Source organism: Sciurus vulgaris (genome assembly GCF_902686455.1).
Source record: "Sciurus vulgaris genome assembly, chromosome: X".
Taxonomy (NCBI): domain Eukaryota; kingdom Metazoa; phylum Chordata; class Mammalia; order Rodentia; family Sciuridae; genus Sciurus; species Sciurus vulgaris.
Window position 1 is genome coordinate 4,536,844 of NC_136471.1, and position 21,854 is coordinate 4,558,697.

Below are 21,854 nucleotides of genomic sequence, written 5' to 3' on the forward strand. Positions count from 1 at the left end.
CATGCTGGTCGAGTGTCTGGCAGCCAGGATGCATGTGGAGGGGCTAGCCTTCTGAAGGTACAAGGTCATGTGTTGGGTGGCTATAGGAGGGAAGGCAGGGTGAGGGAGTCTTTGATAGGTTTGGTGACCTGCAGATAAGACAGTTCTGTTCTCTTTTTACTTTCTCATAGATGGGTCAGGGAAGAGTTGGGAGTTGGCAGTGGAGCAGGGAGGGAGGTTTAAGGAGAGATGAGAAAATGTGAATCATGTAGAGAAGTTGAAAAACACTTGGACTGTAGTAGGTACTTGGAGTGTAGTAGGATACTGGGTGGTACTGAGTGCCCATTTAGGATCTGCAACTGAGATTATGATGGGAGACCAGTCACCAGAGTAGAAACCCACTCCTTCAGGCCCTTCCAAACTGAACAAAGCCAATTTTCCCTTCTTTCTCTTGTGTCTTTTTGCCTTTCCTTTATTGGATACTTCCAGATGGCTCAGTTCTGTACCTTTGACTCCATACCCTCCTCCAGCTACCATCTCATCTCATTTCCCCCACTCATAAACTTCTAGAAAGAGTTGCCTACTTTTTCTGTTTCCACTTTGCCATCTCTCACTCACCCCACATCTCACTTGAGTCAGGTTTTTTAACCGTGTACTCAAATAGGGTACATTTATGTTATTAAATCCAACAGCCATTTCCAGTCCCAATTCTACTTAACCTCTTGATAATATTTGAATCAAGACTCCTTTTTCCTTTGCTTCCACAGTATCACATTCTCCTTGCTTTCTCCCTTACTCTCTTGGAACTCTTTTTCCTCTGCTCTTCTGGCTTCTTTTCTATTGGGTCATTACATTCTCTCAGCAATCTCATTCTCACCTAGCTTTAATCCATGTCTATATGTGGATGACTCCCAAATTCTTATCTCCAGTGTGTACCTTGAAGACAAGGCCTACAAGTCTATCTGCCTACTTAATATCTCATATGCAATTTTTCACTGGTACTTAAAACACAACATGGCCTAAACAAAACTCATGGTCTTCCTCAAATTTGGTTAACTTCCAGCATTGCATCTTGGGTGAATGAATACTAACAGTCTTGCACTTTTGTAAACAGAGCCATCATGCATTGTTCTTACTCATCCACTTATATGGATAATAACTAAGTTAAGCTCATTTTTCTCCATCGTCTCGCTCAGATGAATCCACTTCTCTTTCTCCACCCTTTTCATTGAATACACCCATGTCTCTATTTAGAACTACTCCCACATCCCTTTAACTGATCTCGGCTTCAACTCTGGTCCCTCGGGTGTTCTTTTATACTATAGAGAGAATACTGTTTTAATATATCAATATGATTATGCCACCCCTTCTTGCCTGAAACCCTTCAGAGGCTTCCAGTTGCTCTCATGATAAAGCCAAACTCCCTACCATGGTCTGCCAAGCCCTGCATGGTCTGATCCAGCCTCATTTTGCACCATATCCAGCCTTGCTTTATCTGCTCCAGCCATACTGGCTTTCTTTCACTCTCCTACACTTTCCTACTATACTTTCCACTTTCTTTCACTCTCCTACTACCTTCATACCATAGGACCTTTGCATATATTCTAGGAAGAGTTCTGGAATGCATGTTGGTTTCATGTTCTAGGTAATTCCTCCTCATCCTACATAGTACAGCTCAGATGGTCAGCTCCTCAGGGAAGTCTTCTTGGATGTCCCCTGAATGCCATTGGAGTGCCTGCGCTTCAAATATTGCAGCTTCACTCCAAGTTGTACTAGACAGCTCATTCTGGATGGTGAAAATGTACATTTTTCTCCCTAGTAACCTGCCAGCTCTGTGAATATCAAGATCATGTTTGCTTGCCTACAGTTTTGATACAGCACCTAGCACAGTGCTTGGCCTGGCCCAGAATAGGCACTCACTATTCATTGAGTTTGGTTTCGTACAATGATTTTACATGTGCACACACACACAGATCATACACACCTAAGTATATTTATACATAATCACACAACACAGATGCGAGTATGTACACATACCATCCAATACCTATGTATTCTAAATTTATGAGTCAATTTACACCAACTTGGAGGAAAAGAAAGGAAGAGTGTCTTGGACTGGATAACTGGGTCTAAATATATGGACAACATTTTGCCTGTGAAGATATTACCTGCTTACCACTTCTTCCTCTTCTTACATTTGACCTGGGGCACTCCCTCTGCCCTGCTGGTAAAATTAACTCTGGATAATGAGGCCTTATCACCTTGTCTTTCATGCCTTGCCACAGCTCCACAGATTCTATCTTTTGAATGGCTTATGAGGGATGCTGGGTTTCTTTTTACTAAGGGGTTGTAGGTGGACCCACTATCTCTGCTATCAGTCTTTTCTCAAGGAATTGGGATAAGGAAGATAATGGTGTGTGAATATCACCAGCACCTCTCTTGATCCTTGTTTTACCCTTATGGAGAGAGGTCTGGACAACAAGTTCTTGTCTTTCAGGACTCTCTGAACCATGTACCCCTCTTCTGTGGGGCATGTAGGAGGGGTCCCCTTCTCATATTCTCCCTTTCTGTGTTGAGACCTCCAGGTACCTATCCTCTGCCTTCTGGCACAAAGCAGGCACTCGTGCTCTTTTCATTCCATAACCCTAGGCTGGGGGCATAGCTCAATGGAGAACACTTGCCTACTATGCACACGGCCCTGGGCTCCACCTCCAGAATGCACCCCCACAAAGATTCCATAACCCCATTTTCTAATGGATGAATGAATGAATGAATGAATGAATGAACAACTGCCTGTCTATCACACACACAGCTGCATTTCTTCTGTTATGGTTTTTGAACCACAAAGTGTGCCATTGCCTTATAAGCCCTGGAGCCAGGTAGAACCAATTTTGAGTTCAGGCTATGCCACATTTCAGCAGTGTGACCTTGTCAAGTTGCCTAAATTCTCTGTGCAGTGTCTCCTCTGTAAAGTGAGATCTGTTGGGAAGTTTAAAAAAGTAATATTGGCTAGTGAGGAGCCCAGGTCTAACATGTACTTCAAGAAGTAGTTCTTTCTTCACAGCTGGATACTAGACACTCAAAGAGGCCTGTTGTCTGTGCTTGGCATTGTGGGATGATGGTTAAGAGCATTGGCTTTGAATGTTTGATTCTTGGATTGGACCTTCCTAGCTGGGGAGCCTTGATCAACTCCCTTAGGTTGCCCAGGATCACACAGCCAGAAAGTGCTGAGTTGCAATTCAGACCCTCAGCCTCTAGCCATCCTACTGTACCATGTGGCCTCTGTTGACCTCTGTAAAGTATCAAGAAGAAGCCACAGTGCACCTGCCATTAAGACATTGTTTGGGGAAATGTGACTTTGGGGGACCTGCAGCTTGCTGCATGTTCATTTCTGTCTATTCCAACCTGGGTTTAAGAGACTGTGGAATGCTCCCTGGGCTGTCTCTGCCAGGTTCCCAGGCTCTGCTTCTGTCCTCTGCCCAACCCTTGAGCAGCTTGTCCCTGGCACCTCCCAGCCCCTCTCGTGGGGCCTGGAGCCCAGCCCAGTCCAGCTCAGCTCTGTGCATCAAGAGTTCGAAAGAGAGGCAGCCTTTGTCAGGCTCTGCGGGATCTCCCCTCACTTCCCCAGAACCAAGAGGGGCCAGGCCTGAGACTCTCCCATGATTAAAAAAGAAAAGAAAAATAACTGCTGCAAACATCTTGAAGAGGCTGGCAGAGGGTCACAGTTTTCTAAATTGCATCTTACCAGGCGCTCATTAAAAATGCTCAACTGGGGTCTGCTCTATATACACAGAGAAAATGGAGCATGCATTAATGATTAGCATTAAGGAAAACTCCAGAGGAAAGGAGTCTTTAGTCTAAAGACAAAAATCACCCAGAATTTTCCTTTTTTAAAAAATGGTGACAAGAATTCTAAAGAGAAACACATCAAGTGTCCAGGGCCCTTGTTCTTGTTATAGTGTCATCCCGGCCCAAGTCCCTTTGGTGGCATCTCAGGAACCAGAAGAATCACGGAGGGCTTGTTTGACCTCAGGGGTGCAATGGAGATGCCATTTTTCAGGGGAGGAGAATCACTGGAGACTGCCTAGAGTCATCCTGATGCTCTAATGCCTCTCGATCTCAGCAGAATTCTGACGTGCTTCTATTGACGAGCATGATTCCCACAGTGCACTGCGGCTGTGCGAGTGCATGTCTGCTGGGCACTGTTGCAATGGACGCTAAGGTTAGAGCAGGAGACTTAATACCTGCCCAACTGGGATGACCTTCAGCAATTGCACTGATCAGCAGCAGACAGGAGGCCCTAGTGCAGCTTGATAAAAAGCTCCCCCCCCCCCCCCCCCCCCGTTTTTGGTTGTGTTTCCTGCTGTGGAACTTCTGACAACCTGGGACTATCCTGAGGGGAGACAGAGGTTATGCAGTGACTCTGTCTAGCTGTCCTGGAACTGAATTGGTGGTTGAAGACTGATGTTCCCAGCAATGCTGTCACCACAGCGGGTCTGATGGGCTGGGGCAGAATATGCGATAGCCTCTTAAGTTCCTGGCCTAGTGGTGCCACTCACTCATCTTAGGGTAGGGCAGAAGCCATCCTGATCTTGGGCTGGCAACACCATGGCATACTTGGAGGACACTTTGGTAGGACCACTGCCCACTCCTCATCTAGGTACTTAGCACATCCTGACACAGAGGTTGTACTCCCTTAGTGGTCACCGTGGTTTGACAGAGACTTTCACAACTGCTGTGAGCTCCCACATTTTCATTTTGCAGCTTCTTTATTGTTAACAAAGGAGTGCTGCTTACCATCATGCCTTGAGAGCAATGCCCCAATGTAGACATCCTGAATAGGAGTGGGCAGGTGCACATAAGGCTGTGAACTTGGCATCTGGGGTTAACCCAGGCAAATGTTCACATTGCATCTTCATGGTCCATAGTGACTCTTATCTTGCTCACAAGTCTCTACTCTGTGGGGGGCAGCCAAAAAATCTTTAATGACTGAAGATGTCATGGTCTCTGGGGCTTGAAGTATCCTTATCAGAGTCTTACCTGGGAGTCAATTTGCCCCTTCCCTGCCTTGCTTTCCTAGATAGCAACTTGAATCCTAAGGGGAGTGTGGAACCAAGTGTCTTGCTTCTCCATTTTTATTTCCTTTTTCCACTCCCTCTTTGGCCTGAAGTGGTGTGGGAAGGGGGAAGGAAACAGGAGTGCTTTCCACCTTTTTATGGTGTCCTATGTTTCTACTATCCCTAGGATGCAACAGAGTTGAACTTGGTACTTGATATATTGATGGCCTCTGTTATCCATTCATCATATAATAGTGTATTATTTAATCTCCAGGTATTGGAGAAGTTTCTGTTTTTTATTCTGACATTTATTTCTAATTTCAATCCATTATGATCTGATAGAGTACAAGGTAGTATCTCTATCTTCTTGTATTTGCTAACAGTAGCTTTGTGGCATAAGACATGGTCTATTTTAGAGAAGGATCCATGTGCTGCTGAGAAGAAAGTGTATTCATTCTTTGTTGGATGGTATAATCTATATAAGTCGGTTAAGTCTAAATTGCTGATTGTGTTATTGAGATCTATGGTTTCTTTATTCAATTTTTGTTTGGACCATCTATCCAGTGGTGAGAGAGGTGTGTTAAAATCACCTAGTATTATTGTGTTGTGGTCTATTTGATTTCTGGAATTGATGGGAATTGTAGCAGTCAGGGTTTTATCAAAGAAACAGAACCAGCAGTATACACACACACATACACACCCATATCATATATGTGAGTATATTCATGCAAGTATGTGATATGTATAATATATATGACATACACATCTATAATAAGGAATGGATTACATGATAGTGGGGGCTAGACATAGGATGGGTGGCAGGCTGGGAACTCAGGCAGGAATAAATGCTTCAATCTTGAGGCAGAATTTTGTCTTCTCAGGGAAAACTTAGTTTTTGCTCTTCAGGTTTCTCACCTGATTGTTGGCCCGTCATGTTATCAAGGATTAATAATCTTTCCTTAAAGCTGACTGATTGTAGATACTAACAAAAACTACCAAACACTTTCACAGTAACAGACTAGTTTGATGGAATCACTGGGAACTAGAGCTTGGCCAGGCTATCTCATAAATCTGGTCATCATGAAACCAAAGGTGTTTAGGAGAAAAATCTTTCCTCAGTAGTCACAGCATGGCTTTGTTTTTTTCTTTTTTGGTACTGGGAATTTAACCTAGCGTTAGTGCATCCTCAGTCCTTTTTTATTTTTTCATTTAGAGAGAGACAGGTTCTTGCTACGTTGGTTAGGATCTCGCTGGTTGCTGAGGTGGGTCTTGAACTTGCAAGCCTCCTACTTCAGCCTCCCTAGATGCTGGGATTATAGGCATGTACGACCACTCCCAGTCACACAGCATGACTTTTGAGACTACTGTCTGGTCAATGGACACAAGAAATATTTTCTGGATATTAAAAGCTGACTTTGTTTCTTGTTATGTCATTCCTGTGTTCATTTTAGCCATGCAGTTATCATGGAAGATTGTGGGGAATATTGCCTCTGGAATATTGTGAACCGAATATTACCCACAAGGAAATGTAAATGAAAAAATGTAAAGATTAATACATTTTACTAATACGTTTTGCCTGGGAGGACATTGTTGTATCTTCATAATTATGAATCATCCCAATGAAGAAGATAGTAACAACTAATGCCAGCAGCAAGCTTCCATGGGAAACAGCACATACAAAGGGCTTATCCCTAACCGTCCAGCATGGTGGGTATAGACTGTTAGAAAAGCCCAGGAAGGGCTTTTCCATGACTGGAAGGCCAAAGCTGAGGAAGAGATGAGTGGAGTGGAAGAAGGCAAGGACATAGCAAGGGGCATGCCGTCAGATCTGCTTGACATTAGGTGACTCCAGAAGTGATAGACCTGTTCCTTGAGGAGGCAGGTCTCCTATGACCAACTGCTAGAGGTAGGAGGAACTACCCATTACAGTTTTGCTTTTCATCCAATAAGTAATTTTACATTGCAAAGGATCCAGCTTATCACCAGGTGGGCACAGGCATCTGAGAAACAGAAGGTGGAGCAGAGGGTCTGGACATCAGCCTCCAATTCCCCTCAGAGATTCCTGCTTCTAGGATCAGGCAGACCATGGGCATGATCACATGTTCCTGGAAGGTTGCAGGAGGAGTCAAGAGGGACACACAGCCATGAGGTCCTCTGTGCACAAAAAATTGATGTTTGAATCATGGAAAGGGGATGATTTCTAAGCTATTTGCTCAGTGGATTCTCCCTTGACCCATATTATTCTCTACTCTTGTGCAGACCTCTGTGCCTCAAACTGGTAGTCCCTTCTGAACCAAGGCTTCAGTCTAATATCTTGATCCTCACATCCTCACAAGGGGCAGGGTATATCTGGAGGTGGGGAATTGGGCTCTGCATTGAAATATCCTCATGGGTGAACTTGCTCAGGGTGCCCAACTCGTGCGAAGGCAGTGACACACACAGGAGAGGAAAGCAGCTAGGATTAGTGAGGGCTGTTCTACAGGCCTTGCATGGATTGAATCTTGTTAAAAGTTAATTCAATGCAAAGTACATTTGTTTTATTTTTTGATGATTGGCTTATTTCAAGCAGAGTAAAATTTGTGTTTTTTAAAAAACAGTTTTATTGAGATATTATCACACAACATACCCATTTAAAGTGTACAATTCACTGGTTATATTCATAGATATGTGCAGCTATCACACCACCATTTTAGAACATATTCATCGCCACAAAAGACCCCTGTATGCTTTAGCTATCATCCCCTTATGCCTCCATGCCTCTCTGCCTCTCTTCCCACTCATCTAGCTTCTGTCTCCATGGATTTTCTTATTCTGTACTTTCAAATGAATTAAATGAGGTGAAGTTTTGTGTCTGGCTTCTTTCACTTAAAACAATGATTTCAGGGTCTATCCAAGTTGTAGCATAAGTCAGTACTTCATTCCTTTTTAAGTCTGAAGAATACTCCATTATATGGATAGACCACATTTTGTTTATCTATCCACCAGTCCTTTAATGGACCTTTGGGCTGTCTCCCCTTTCAACTCTTATAAATAGTGTTGTTATGAACAGTCCTACATGTGTGTCTGTGTGGCCGTTTGCTTCGTTTCTCTTGGCTATCTACTTAGGAGTGTCCTAGGGTAACTCTTTCTTTACTCTTCTGAGGAATGTATTTGTTTTCTCACTCCTCACAACAGCTCCATGAGGTAATACTTGTATTTTCTCCATTTGGCAGATGGGGACACTGAGGCACAGAGACACTAAGTAGTTTGCTGACCTGCATAAGGGCCCAGCAGCTAACAAGTTGTGGAGCCATGCTTTGAGCACAGGGGCTCTGGCGCCAGACTCCAGTGCTTAATGGCTGCCCTGTGGTGCCCCTTGGCTCACAGACTGTGTCCAAGTCCCATGAGGCCTTGGGGCAGCTGGGTCTTTGCCTTTGGCCTGAGTCCACACTTGCTGAATCCTCCCACTACTGCTTGCAGGCCAGGGTGGTCAGTGTGCCAAGTCTGTTCCCTTTGTCCCCAGAGGAGCTTTGCAGCCACAGCCACTCAAAAGGGGCAGGGCTCTGGGCAGGCAGCATGTAGGGTGGGCCAGTACTCTGCATGACATTTTGAAAGGACCACACATTTCCTCATTTGTTGCTGACCATGGGCCACATTATTGAGTGTGAGGAGATTGATTTATCAAATCCAAAGCAAAGCCACCCAGAAAATAGAAATGAAAATGCTGCATTTCCATGAAGGCTTTGTTACACGTGCCTCACATCTTCAATGACCACAGAATTTCAATTTCCAGAAAACTAGTGGATGCTTCAGCCACCAAGGCCAAACTCCCAGTCTTCTGATGCAGAAGCCACCACCCATGGTCATAGAGGGGGAGTGGGTTAGAAAGAGGAGAAAAATCCACTTATTTGTTTACTTATTGTGGTACTGGGGATTGATCCTGGGGTACTCTAATGCCGAACTACATTTCCAGTCCTTTATATATTTTTTTTCAATTTTGAGACAGGATCTTGCTAAATTGCCCAGATGGCCTTGAACTTGCAATCCTCCTGCCTCAACCACCCGAGTAGCTGGATCACAAGCTGTGCCACTGTGCCACACTGAAAAATCCACTTTTAGAAGGAAAAGAATGGAACTGGCCTGTGTAGGTGGCTTGTGGGTTGAGGTGGAAGTCAGGCTGAGGGGGATCTTCTGCAGTCTGGGATTTGGAAAGATTCTGCCTAAATCAGCAAACAATCCCAAGAAGGCCCAGGTAAGTCTGGGTTGAATAAAACCTGTTGGGGGAAAGAGCTCCCTGATTTTAGGAAGGCAGAAAATCAAAATCAGGAGCACTCTTCACCCCAACTCCAGGAACAACTTCTGCTAACAGCCTCAGTTCCATCTTCCATTGAGGAGACTATATTTCTACAGATGGCAAGGTTTCTTATGATAATACATATACATTACCTTCACCCGCTATTTCAAGCAGGATGCCTGGCCTACCATTTTCAGGCACCCGTGCCTCAGAAGGAGATGACTCATTGTCCACTTTCCTTCCACTCTCTGGAAGATAAAATGGGGTTATGGTGAAGGGGGCTGAGTGGGTGGGGCCAGTGGCCTGTGTCCAAGAAGCAAGGAAGAAGAGAGGCCTTGCTTACACTTTGCTGGGTCTCTGGTGTGTGTGTGTCAGGGAGACTTAGGCAGCACACTTCCTTTTTTAAGCAAAACTGAATTTTAATGATAGTTTCCTCTAAGTACATTAACTTTGTACTAAAAATTTTTATGGAAGAGGTAAATATTCACCTTATTGCAATTGTGTTTTGCCTAAGCAATGCAAAGTAAAATCACGAATATCCTTTTGCTCCCAAAATGTTTTGCTTCATACTCTTAATATGGAGTCTCATAGTATTGACTTTAAAATCTAATAAACACATGCTGTGTGTCAAAGAATGGACAATCCAGAAAAACAAACAATACGCATTAAAATTCCAAGGCAACCAAACTATGTAATTTTGAACCATAGATAACATGGAAGGGAGAGTGACAGATCTGAAGAGAGAAAAAGACAACTTCCGTCTTGGAAACCTACCAGTTTGCCCCATAGTGCTCTTCAGGTCCCTAGTGGAAAGTCTTGGTGCTGGCCCTGAAATCAAATCAAATCTGCTGCCAGTAAGATCCTTTGGTGTAATTCTGCATCTTGTTGCTACTTGCTGATTCTCTGTTGTTTTCACTTACCAGGAAGAATCTTGGCAATGCAATATGGATGTTCATACCTGTATTTGATTTGATCTCTATGAGCAAGACAAATTTTTAACCCCAAATCTTAGGAGCTTCGAATTTCTTTTATGGAGAAAGGCCCCGTCCCATTTCTGCTGCCTGTTTGGTTGCATCTTGTCTCTGAAAACTGTTTTTGAAGCAACTCTTCTAGCAGAGGGAAATGATAGCTAGTTAGTACCAAGGCTGATAATCAAGTCCCTGAGACTCTTATCCTGTGTTCTTGAGGAAGAGGGATGAGAGGGTACTTTCCTCATTTCAAGATTCACAGAACTATTTATAAAATGATGGCAGTCAAAATTAATATCAATTAATTCTGATAAAGTAAATGCTAGGGAGGGTTAAATGCTGAGCATTTGCAATGTCCAAAGTAACAATGTCTCCTCTGAGGGCCTCTTTTGTTCAGTCTCTTATTCACTGTCCATTTTTGGAGCAGTAGAAGCTCTGGTTACTGAGGCCCCTTACTCAGCATTTCTGTGGAGCAAGGATAAGGGCTGTTTTGTCTCCCTGAGAATTTTCAGGCAAGATTCTGGAGGCAAGATTAGGTCAAACTTTTGTAGTAGGTTCATGGAGGCTCCTCTTGGATCTTTGGGTCTACAGAGGAAGGTGATGCTCAGGGTTCTCAAATGGGGCCAAATTGGCTGGAAAATGTTGCCAGACTTTCAAAAATGGAAAGTTCCATATTCTTTCTAATAGCTGCCTAATACTCCATTGAAGGCTCTTGCTCGGCCCTATTTTGAAGAGTTGAGAATTTTCCAGTTTGGTGTGAGATCAAAGGAGGTTGTAATCAACTATTTTGTACACACATCTGTGAATGACCCTACCACTTTTCCTATGACAGATTCTTATCATGCCAAAATTCAAAGAAGTTCTCCTTGATCCTGAAGCTTTATGTGCAAATTCCTGAGCCTTATCCTAGTTCTACTAAATGATTATCTTTGATGTTAGGGCCCAGGACAGTCATATTTTTCAAAAGCCCCACAGGTGGTCTGGTGCACAAACTGAAGTTGAAGCTCTCCTGAGACTTGCCAAGCTGTCTCCACAAAAGTTGCATTGATTTGCCCTCCAATTAGCAGTGAAGGAGAGAGGACCGGGTCCCTGTGATTCATCTACACTGACTATTATCAGTTCTTACATCTGGGGCCAACCTGACAGAAATGACACAACAGAGTGTCATTGGTCTTATTGGCATTCCTTTCATCTTAGGGAAGGTTGGGGATTCACTACATGTTCATAGAAAATTTGTATTTATACTTTTATTTGTTGTTGTAGTGATGGAGATGGAAGCCAGGGCTTTGCACATGCTGGGCAGGTGCTCTACCACTGAGTCCCACCTCCAGACCTGTGTTTCTTCTATTAATGATTATTCATGTCCTTTTCAATTTCCTCCTCAATAGGTAGTTAATCTTCTTTTTATTGATTTGAAATAATTTTTTTAATTTTTTGCATTTAGTAGGTACAAGAGAATAAATGTGTGCTGGGGTTGTGGCTCAGTGGTAGAGCACTTGCCTAGCATGTGTGAGACTCTAGGTTCCATCCTCAGCAATAAATGAATGAATGAATAAAATAAAAGTATTTTGTCCATCTACAACTAAAAAATACTAAAAAAAGAATAAATGTTTATCAAGGTAAATCACTTAGCTAAGAAGCTGAAAATAGAAACAATTGAAAACAGAATAGTTTTAAAAATGTTGAGAACACAGGGATAATTTAAGTGTGCATAACATCTGGGCAACAGTTCAGGTGGTTAGTTTCTGCACAATGTTGTCACACTAGAACGAAGACCAATCTGTTTGGTTGCTTTGTGTATTGAGGTCCTCCCACTGCCTCCTTGCCCCAGTTTTGGACTAAACTCTGTTGGCTTTTGGAAAAGCAGTTGTAGGAGCACTGAGCACCATTCCTCTCCTCTCCCAAGTGCAACTTAGTTTCTGGTCTTTTTTTTCCACCTCAGATTGCTGGATTTGTATTTTAAAAAACACCTTAGTACATTTGAAAATTATCTCCCCTTAATATTGTGAAGTTTTTCAACTATTCATAAAAGTTTGAAGAAATACACAGACCTACCTCACAGATTCAAATATTAACATGATAGTCTGCTTGCTTTGTCACATATCTGTTCTCTACCCTTTCCTCTATCAACCCATCAATCATCTTTGTTTGTTTATCTTATGGGCTTCAAAGTACACAGCAGGCCTCAGTACACCTCACCCCCAAGCACTAAAGCAAATCATTAACTAGAGTTCAATGTTTGTTTAAGATTCTTCTATTGCAGGTCACATTTATTTACAAGGAGATGTTCATATCTTACAGAAGCCATTCCCTGGGTTTGGGCCAATGCATACACCTGTGTAACCTAACCCTATCAAGGTATAGAACCTACAAGCACTCCAGAAAGTTCCCTTGTGCCTTTTTCCAATCTACCCACAACCCTGACCAAAGGGTTGCGTTATTGATTTTTTCACCATTCATAATTTTGCCTATCTTAGTTCTTTATATCAATGGAATCATACCATATATATGCTTTTGTGTGTTGCCTCCTTCTTTTAGCATAATGCACTTGAAATCCCTCTGTGCTGCAGCCTGTATCTATAGTTCATTTCTTTTCATTGCTGAGGAATATGACTTTTTATTGATGAGTAGGAATGCATTGTATAAATATATCAGAGTTTCTTTATTGATAGGCACCTGGGCTGTTTTCAGTTTTGGACTATTGTGAATAAAATTGCTATGGAATTCATACTCATCTCTCTTTCAGATAATTTACTACTTTTATTTTTACATATTGGGAAAATTAGCTGTTGAGTGTCATGTGGTGTGATTTTTTTTTCTAATTTTGTCATTTATCTTTTGACTGATGTGTTTTTCTTTGAGCAAGTTTCAGAAATTTTATATAGGCAATTTCAGGAGTTTTCCCTTAATGTCTTCTGGGCTTAATGTCATGACTAGAGACATTTTATCTAACTTGATTATAAAAATATCTACTCTTTATTTTAAAAAAAAATTTAAATTTTTCTTCTTTCCATGTTTTTATTGGTGCATCATTGTTATATATAATGCTGTTATTTGTTGTTACATTAGGAGTACATGGACATAATGTAACAATGTAATTTGGCCAATATCATTCATCAGTATTTCCCCTTGACCTCCTCTTCTCCCACCTCCTGGTCCCTTTCCTATGCTTTACTGAACTCCCTTTAATTTTCATGAGATCGTACACCCTTTCCCTTTTTTCCTCTCTAGTTTCCACATATAAGAGAAAATAGATGACTCTTGACCTTCTGAGTTTGGCTTCTTTTGCTTAACATAATGTTTCCATAGTGTTAGGATCCTTTCTTTATTCTTCTTTTTTAGAAATTTCCTGATATTTTTGCTTTGTTGAATCTCCAGATGAATAATTTCACACTATTTTGTCATATTCAGAAAATATTCCCATTGGGGTTTCATTGTGATCACAGAGATTGTGCAGATCTGTTTGGGGGAGAAACTACATCTGTCTGGGATACGGAAGGAGCAAAGGAAAAACAACCATCAAAGATAACTCCCAGGTTCTGGACTTGGAGACCAAGTAGTTTTCAGGCATCCATAAGTGAGGAAGGGGAACAGGAAGACCACCTTTCACTGAAGAGGAGGATGCCCAAGCTTGGGGGAGGCACAATGAGGAGTTTATACCTTCTGAGTTGAATGGTCCTTGGCAAGCCCACAGGGTGAAGCAGGCAGGCAGAGACCCTCCTTACAGCTTCCCTCATTCATTCTGAGGTCTAGTCTCCTCGTGGGCACTGAAGTGACCCAAGGCTTCCCTTGTGGAATCAAGACAGCTTCCCCAGTGCTCTTCTGCCTTCTTCCTTGCTCACCAGGCTCTGCCCCATGGCCTCCTTCCCATTCCTCCTGGCATTTGTGTTTGCTGTTTCCTCTGCCTGTTCCTAGCTCTTTGCATGGCTTGCCTCTTCTCCCTCTTTAATCTCAGCTCAGATATCACCCCCTCAGAGATGTCTTTCCTGAGCACCCTATCTAAAGCATGCTGTTTCCTGCTTCCCACTAGCCCCACCAAGCTGAGGTCTCTCCCTCTCTCTGCCCCTTTTGTGTTTCCTTCATAGATCTTGACACGACTTACTACTATTGTATTTGCCCATGTGTTTGTATCATTTGTCCCCTCTTAGTGGGTCATTTTATGCATAAACTTGGCTAGGCTTTGGTGACTAGTTCATCAATCACACACTAATATGTTTGCTGTGAAGGTATTTTGTAGCTGTGATTAACATCTTACAATCACTTGAATTTAAATAAGGAAGATTACCCTGCAAAATTTAGGGGAGCTTCAGCCAGCCAGTTGAAAGAACTTAAGAGCAAAACTGAGGTTTCCCTGAGAAAGAAGAATTTCTACATGTGGACTGCAGCACCAGCCTCTGCCGAGTTTTCAGCCTGCCTATCCGGATGCCCTGTCCTGTGGATTTGGGTTTGCCTAACCAGGTCCCTGCACCCCCCCCCCCCACCGTTACATAATCCCCTACGCCCCCTACTGGTTCTGTTTCCCTGGTATCATCCTGGTAGATGTATTCCACCCCCCCCCCCCCCCACCATTCCCCAGTCAACTCTGTGAGGTTGGGGATGATGTCTACCTCCCCATGTCTGGCATGTACATGTCAACATTTCAGTTGAATTGCAAAATGGCCACATACTAGGGAAGGCAACCACATTTGATTTTTAGAACATCTTGTCCACTGGGTGAGGTGGTGCACACCTGTAATCCCAGCAGCTCGGAACACTGAGGCAGGAGGATCTCAAGTTCAAAATCAGCCTCAGCAACTTTGTGAGGCCCTAAGCAACTTAGTGAGGCCCTCTCTTAAAATAAAATACAGAAAAGGGCTGGGGATATGGCTCAGTGGCAAAGTGCCCCTGAGTTCAATTCCTGGTGCCCCCTCCTCCAAAAAAAAAATGTAGAACTACTTCTCTGGACCCCCTGGCTTTCCTGGGTGGAGGACAAATGAGAGACAACATTTTACCCACAGACCTTGGTCTCAACACTCCATTGGGCCTAAGCCTGCTATAAGGGAGGAGGGAAGACCTGGTGGTCTCACATACCTCCCTGGGAACTTCTGGCAGCTCCCCTGGGATTGGCCTCAGGGATGGAGGGGAGATCGTGGTTCTTTCTGCCTCTTTAATGGGAGTCCTTCAGGCATCTACCCGTAGCTCCTCAGGAGTCATGAGCAACTGAGTGCCCCACAATCCTCTCAGAGAAAAACATGCAGCCAGGAAGGAGGTCACTGAGGGACTCTAGACCAGGCTACTGTCAAAGGAAGGATGAAGACTCCAAGTTCTTTCACCCTTTCAAGGTGCCTGGAGGGCTTTGGCCCATTGTGAGACCTAGTCTGGCAACATTCCCAGGAGAGATAATTAGGGCCCTGACCACACTCTTTTCAGTCAGAATGTCCAGATGCTGAGCTGCTGAGATGTTGGGATGCAGGATACTGAACCAGTTTGTCTGCCCAGGAGAAGAAGCCAGAAGGTAGGGAGAGGATGAGGCCAAGTTAGAAGAATAATGACTGAAGTGTCTCCTTGTAGAGAGATGGGAGAATGTACATCAGTGCAAGAGAGAGAGCCAGGTGCAGGACAGAGGGGAAGAAGGGTCCCAGGACACCATAGGCCCCAGGATCCAAGGGTCAGCACATTTCTGTGAAGGAGTGAATCTGCTGAGGATTGAAAATTTTCATTGGTTTTATGGCTAGGAAGAGGTTGTGTTTTGACCAGACTACTTAGGGGGAAGGAGATGACACTGGATTTGCATTTCTCTGGGTTGGGGGTGGGTAGGAAAAGGAGGCAGGGCATTGCCACTCACTCCTTGGCAAGGGCTGCAGAGAGCTGGGGTTGGCACTTTATGGGTGCCCCTGGGAGGAATCCTGCAAAGGAATGGTTGATGGTGCTAGTGACAGAAGCAGTGAGAACAGATGAGAGGGAAGGCACTGCTGGGAGGCTGGGAGGTCAGGCTGGGATCAGGTATCAAGAACAGTGTTCAGGGAACTGTCTGCACTGTAGCCCAAACTGGTTCAGCCTTGAGGTCATTCATGTGGTTGGTTTGGGAAGTTAGACCCTCTGTTACTGGAAGACAGAATCAGCTCAGTGGGACACGGCCATCTTTTATTTTGGGTCTGTGGAGACTGGGAAACTGAAGTGGGGACAGCTCTGACCCATAAGGCTCTCAGGCAGGCTGAGGAGGACATCCGGGAGGGCTGGTAGGGGGATTTACAGGGTATGGGATACAGCTCCCTGACTGGCAGGTTCTGAGAAATAGTCACTGGGTGCATGGTCCAAACCTTGAGAGACAGGGGACCTGACAGCTGAGTCCTATGGCTCCAGCATAGCTGTACCTATCATGGATAGGACACTTGAGTCAGATGGATAATACTGATAAGGAATAGATACCTATTACCTAGACCTACAGGAATGCTCAGCAGGAAGTGGGAGGGGCCTGTCTGAATGGGGGATAAAAGCTGGGGCTTTTGGATAATGGCTGTTTCCATGACTCCTTTGGTCGTTGGACAGGTAAGGCTTCTTCCACCCTGAGGTTTTTGGCACTAAGTCACAGCCATCAAGTATTGGATGTGGACATCTTATGAGAGTATTTTTTGGCTTTGTTGAACATGACAGGGCCACCTCAGAACATGTTTCAACTACATTTAATCCCAATTGTTGCTTCAGCCATGCTATTATAGCACGTGTGTGTGTGTGTGTGTGTGTGTGTGTGTCCCAACTAGCTTCTCCCCACCTTTGGACAGATGTGGCTCCATTTGTGAATGTTTGCCACCTACTGGTTTGGTCCTTGCCACCTGGAGGGAGAGGCAGAGGTTCAAGTCATCTTATTAGGGTCCCCTTCAGAGGAGGCTCAAATGAGACAAAGCACTGTGGAAGGCACTTTGTTGCTGTGATGTTGGTGGTCCATGGGTGAAGCACATGGGAGTCCCTGTTGTTTCTGCAGTACTTTAAAGAAAACCCACCACTCTTAGCAAAGCCTTTGGATGCATGTGTGGCTGGGGAAAGGAGAGGAGGGGGGCGGGGAAAGCTGGTGGGCTTCCTGGGCTGCTAGGATTGACCAGCTAGTCAGGGTTTAAGGGGGCTGGGCTGGAACTTCAGGGAGCAGAGCTCCTCTGGAGGTGGAGCAAATCTCTGTAATGCCTTTTCTTCCACTGACATCCTGGACCTGAAGGCAAGCCAACTTTGACCTTCTACCTGCACCATTTGGTCCCCCAACTCCCGGCCCCCGCCCACTAAACTCTCCTGGCTCCACTCAGAATGAGCAGGGCTGCATATAGCCCAGGCTTTGGGCCAGAGCCATGGGAGAGGGAGGCAAGGGGACCCTTCTTGCTGCATGCTGCAGGGGTACTGCCTGTCTGTGTCACTAGATTCTTTTAACTGCCTTTTCAAAGTATGGGTATATTTCTCTATGCAGCTGACATGTCACCCACCTCAGGGTCACTTCCCTACCCAGCCACTCTTTTTAAATTTTTTTATTAGAGCTTTATAGTTACACATAGTAGTGGGGTTCATCGTGACAAACTCATGCACACATGGAATTCAATTTCAGTTCATAATCCCCCTTTTTCTCTCCGGTCCTTCGTCCTCTCTCCCATTCTCCTTCCTCTATGAGGCTTTCTTAACTCACCTATTATTTATATTTGATTCTTTTATGCATACATAAAGATAAGGTTCCCTGTTATATACTTATATATGCGCATAACATGGTTTTCCAAGAACTCCTTCTGCATTGGCTCCCCTTACCTGTCTCTCCACTCCACCTTTCAATCTCCTTCCACATTCCCTAATCTTCCCTTTATCTTTACATTATCCTATGCTTCCCTCCTCTTTCCTTTCCCCCTCTCTCCACATAGGAGAGAACACACTGACTTTGAGTTTGAGTTTGCCAGCCAGTCTCTGTGGGTGCCCCTAAATGAGTGGAGCTGAAAGCCCTGGAGTAAGGCCTCACTGCTCTTTTGCTTATAGCCTGCTTTATTATCTCCTTTGATTTTCAGGGCCACACTTGGATAGCAAATTGATATAGTCATGTGCTCAATTCGTCTGGATTCACTCTCACTTCATATTCAAGGGTGGCAGTGTCTGAGCAAAGAAGGGCAAGTGTGGTCTTCAGCAAGGGCAAGAGGATGGAGGTGCAGAGTCTGGACTCCTGAGGGAGACTCCCTGCCCCTGCCTTCACTGTGGAATTACCTTAGGGGCCACCCACCCTGTTCCTGCTCTGCAAATTAAGGATCTAGGGTCAAAAATGATATGCTTCTATGCTACGATGGTCAATTACCATCATGTGTGCTACCCAGACTAGTTACCCCTTTGCCCTCACAGTGGCAGCTTTCTGATGCACAAGACATCAAACAGCCTCTGAGAACCAGAGACACTAGCAGGCTAAGCTGACCTGGGTTTGTAGGTACTGAACGCTCCCTGGAAAAATGAAAACATAGAGGCACTTTTCTCCTGGCTGTTTATTACAGAACAGAAAAAAAACACACCGGCTTGAAATAGATGCCAGATTTTGATGTAGAGGCAAAATACGAGGTGGCAATTAAAATGTGATTACACAAAATCTGGACACTGAGAAAAGTTTACAGGACAGTGGGTGTAGATTTTTTTTTATAACAGACACTTAAATATACATGACAATAATTGCAAATAGAAACCATCAAAGACAAACTCCAAATCAACTATTAATGTTTTTAGACTCTTCACCTCAAACCACAGAGCCTTACACCAAAACGAATGCTGAAGGACTTGAAAGCAGATTGAAAGCAGGACCGGCTCACCTTCACCCTGGGATGGTGCCCTGAAGCTGCACGAAGTGGGGACTTTCTTTGAGGTCTGAATGACAGAAGGAGGAGAATGTTCTAGTGCCTCAAGGTGGACAGCTTGAACAGAGTTCAGCTTTCTCTGCACCTCTCCCAAATCTAAAGGACATCTATCTTCCCTGCAGTATCTCAGGGGGCACTTAACAATAGAATAGCTTCAGCTGTAGATGCTCATTAGGAAAGAACTAGCAGGAACAGAAAAGTCTACAATGAGGTTAACAGTCACACCAGGCAAGTGACAGAATTTTTAGTGAAAATGGAAATCAGTGACCAAGTGGTTTTCTATTCAGCATTTGTCACTTTGTACAACACCCATTGGCCACATCCACATCTCTCATTGCATCAGAACCACAGCATCAAAACCATAGCGACTCAGTCACCTGGCTTAACAAGGTGTCACTGGAGTGGACAATACTGTCTGCATATTTGTATAAAATGTATAATAAACACAAAACAAGGCATAATAAACACATCTCTATTGAAACAAAAGCCGTCACTTTATTTACAAAGTCACAAAACCAAGTATAAATACTTCTGTCATTCATGTTTAGGAAAACCATTTACAAAATTTTTAAATATATACAAGTAGCTTGAAAAATCTCCAGCTTTCCATCATTTTGGGTAGAGAGAGGGATGGGCAAGGTTGACACCACTAATGAGGAGCCATGTGTGACTGTCTGGAGCCAGTTGTGAACTTGCTGTGGATTCAGGCCACTCCTTAGAGCGACATCAACATGGGGGCTTTTGCGGGCATCCTGCTCTGATCTAAAGCACCCCAGCACCCTTGGTGAGTTGGTTAGCATTCTTGGCTGTGGCATTTTGGACTGCAGCTTGCTGTTCCAAAATGTCATCGATCAGCCTCAAATTGCACACCCAATCTTCATCTGGGCCCTCGCTGGAGCCTTTCAAGAGAGCTTCAATGAAATCCACCTCACTATCATCAGGGGGTGAAATCAGATCATTTAGTGGGGGCTGGGGATGAGATGGGGGCAAAAGGTTGTCAGGTGGCAGCTCAGTGGGGGTACCTGTTCTGTTAAATGGACCCAGGGACTGGCTGGCAGCTATGGCAGATGCAGCAGCAGCAGCGGCAGCGGCAGCCACATAGCTTGGAGGCTCAATGCCCTGAATGGGACTCATGGGAGCCATGCTGGCCATGCCCTGCTGGAGGGACTTGGTGTTCAGCACAGGCACAGGGACCCGTACAGGGCTCTGTTGGAGGCTCTGGTTGCCCAGCAGGCTGAAGCTGGGGTTGGCCAAGACATCACTAACCTTCTGGTCAGCTGGGCCTCCTGGGGCAGCCTGACTAGGGGGCACCACCAGCTGCTGAGATGGAAATGCCGAGGCTGCTGGGGGCACTCCCATGGGCACCTTGGCAAAGACTGAGTTGCTATCAAAATGATGCTTCATGCTGTCATCTCCATGGCTTGGAGGGGGTTCCCTCGAAACTGCTGTGGTCACAGCTGTTGCTGCCACCACCCAGGCAGCATTGTTGAACACAGTAGGCATTCTGAGCTGGTGGGGACTCAAGTGCTGACTGTCCAGGGAGTGAGAGCAGAACCTGGGCAGTGACGCTCCTATGGGGGTGGCTTCGGGATTCTGTGGATGCTGGCAGCCAGAGCCAAGACTGCCCTGGGGGTTCTGGGCCAAGTGTGAGGGTGTGGGACACTGGGGGCCAGAGCTGAATATTCTTTGCTGCTTCTTCAGAGGTGGTGAGATCATGCTCATGCCCTCGTTGCTCTGGTGTCTGGTGGGTTGGATTATTTCTGGACTCACACTGTTCTGAAGGAGCCCAGGTGTGGATGGCATCATATGCTGGCTGGACAGGGGGCTTGCCTTGGTCTGGCTACACTTGGAGGTGACTTGTTCTTGGACGGCTACAGAAAGAGAGACATGGGGATCAGTTCCAAAGGCATCCCCAGCAGGGACTGTGGCCACTGGACAGGCTATGGGTTCAGCATGAATGTCTTCTCACCTCATGTCCCTCACTGAGCAACCCCAGCCCCCACTGACTCCTCTCATTTCCCCTCATTTCTCTGCCCTCAGCCTGGACACAGTTCTTCTGGGAAGCCCTCCCAGACCTCCTACATCTGTACTCAGAGCACCCCTCACCCAAAGCAGACCATGCTGGTTGGAAATGCCAAATGTCCACCTTTTCAAATAGATGGGAATGTCTGTGACGCCAGGGGCTGTGTCTGCGGTGACCCTCCATGCTTGGTATTCAGGTCCTGGTCCTGAATATTTTGCAGAAGAAAGGAAAGGGTGGGGTGGAGTGGGTTGGGCTGTGGAAGATGGCTCAGTCCTTAGACTAGAGAGGGTGTGGCTTGCCTCAGGTCTTCACCCAACAAGTGTGATAATAGGAGTGTTCCCCACAGCCTACAAAGCCTCTGAGCCCCATGTTTGAGGCACATATGTTTGCAGACTTGAACTGCAGTAAGCTTCCTTTCTAAAGGCTTTGTACCTTCTGAGCTTCCCGATTCCTGCAGAGCTTGGGGGTGGAAAGAGAGAGAGCAGAAAAGGGGAGGTGGGGTCCAGGTGCCTAAGTTTGAGAATGCATCCTGAGTCTACTGGTACCATTGAGCAGTGCAAACTTTGGAAACTGAGGCACGTGACAGTCTCTCAGTTTGTCTGAGGTCAAATAGGAAACAGTGCAGCCAGAATGCCAGCCCTGGGTACTACCCATCTTCCAGTCCTTGCTCATAATCACTCATAGTTTTTCTCTCTCTTGTAACTCTGCCTAGGTTCT

The 21,854-nt window shown here is 45.0% G+C and overlaps 1 protein-coding gene and 1 long non-coding RNA gene across 6 annotated transcripts in view; one reads left to right on the forward strand and one right to left on the reverse strand.

Annotated features, from left to right (window-relative positions):
• LOC306651655 overlaps positions 1–19,445 on the forward strand; it is a 49,109-nt gene extending 29,664 nt beyond the window's left edge. Inside the window, exons 3-4 of one of the 2 annotated variants that reach the window (XR_013761170.1) lie at positions 9,022–9,267; positions 18,290–19,445. This is a non-coding gene — a long non-coding RNA (uncharacterized lncRNA). The remainder of the gene's footprint in view (positions 1–9,021; positions 9,268–18,289) is intronic. The other variant, XR_013761171.1, reaches the window with a different exon arrangement.
• A 142-nt stretch (positions 19,446–19,587) lies between these two features.
• MAMLD1 (mastermind like domain containing 1) overlaps positions 19,588–21,854 on the reverse strand; it is a 111,415-nt gene continuing 109,148 nt past the window's right edge. For 3 of the 4 annotated variants that reach the window (XM_079124292.1, XM_079124293.1, XM_079124291.1), the window contains one exon: positions 19,588–20,985. In XM_079124292.1, coding sequence (XP_078980418.1) covers positions 19,877–20,985 — 1,109 coding nt within the window. In that variant the 3' untranslated portion in view covers positions 19,588–19,876. The remainder of the gene's footprint in view (positions 20,986–21,854) is intronic. The other variant, XM_079124294.1, reaches the window with a different exon arrangement.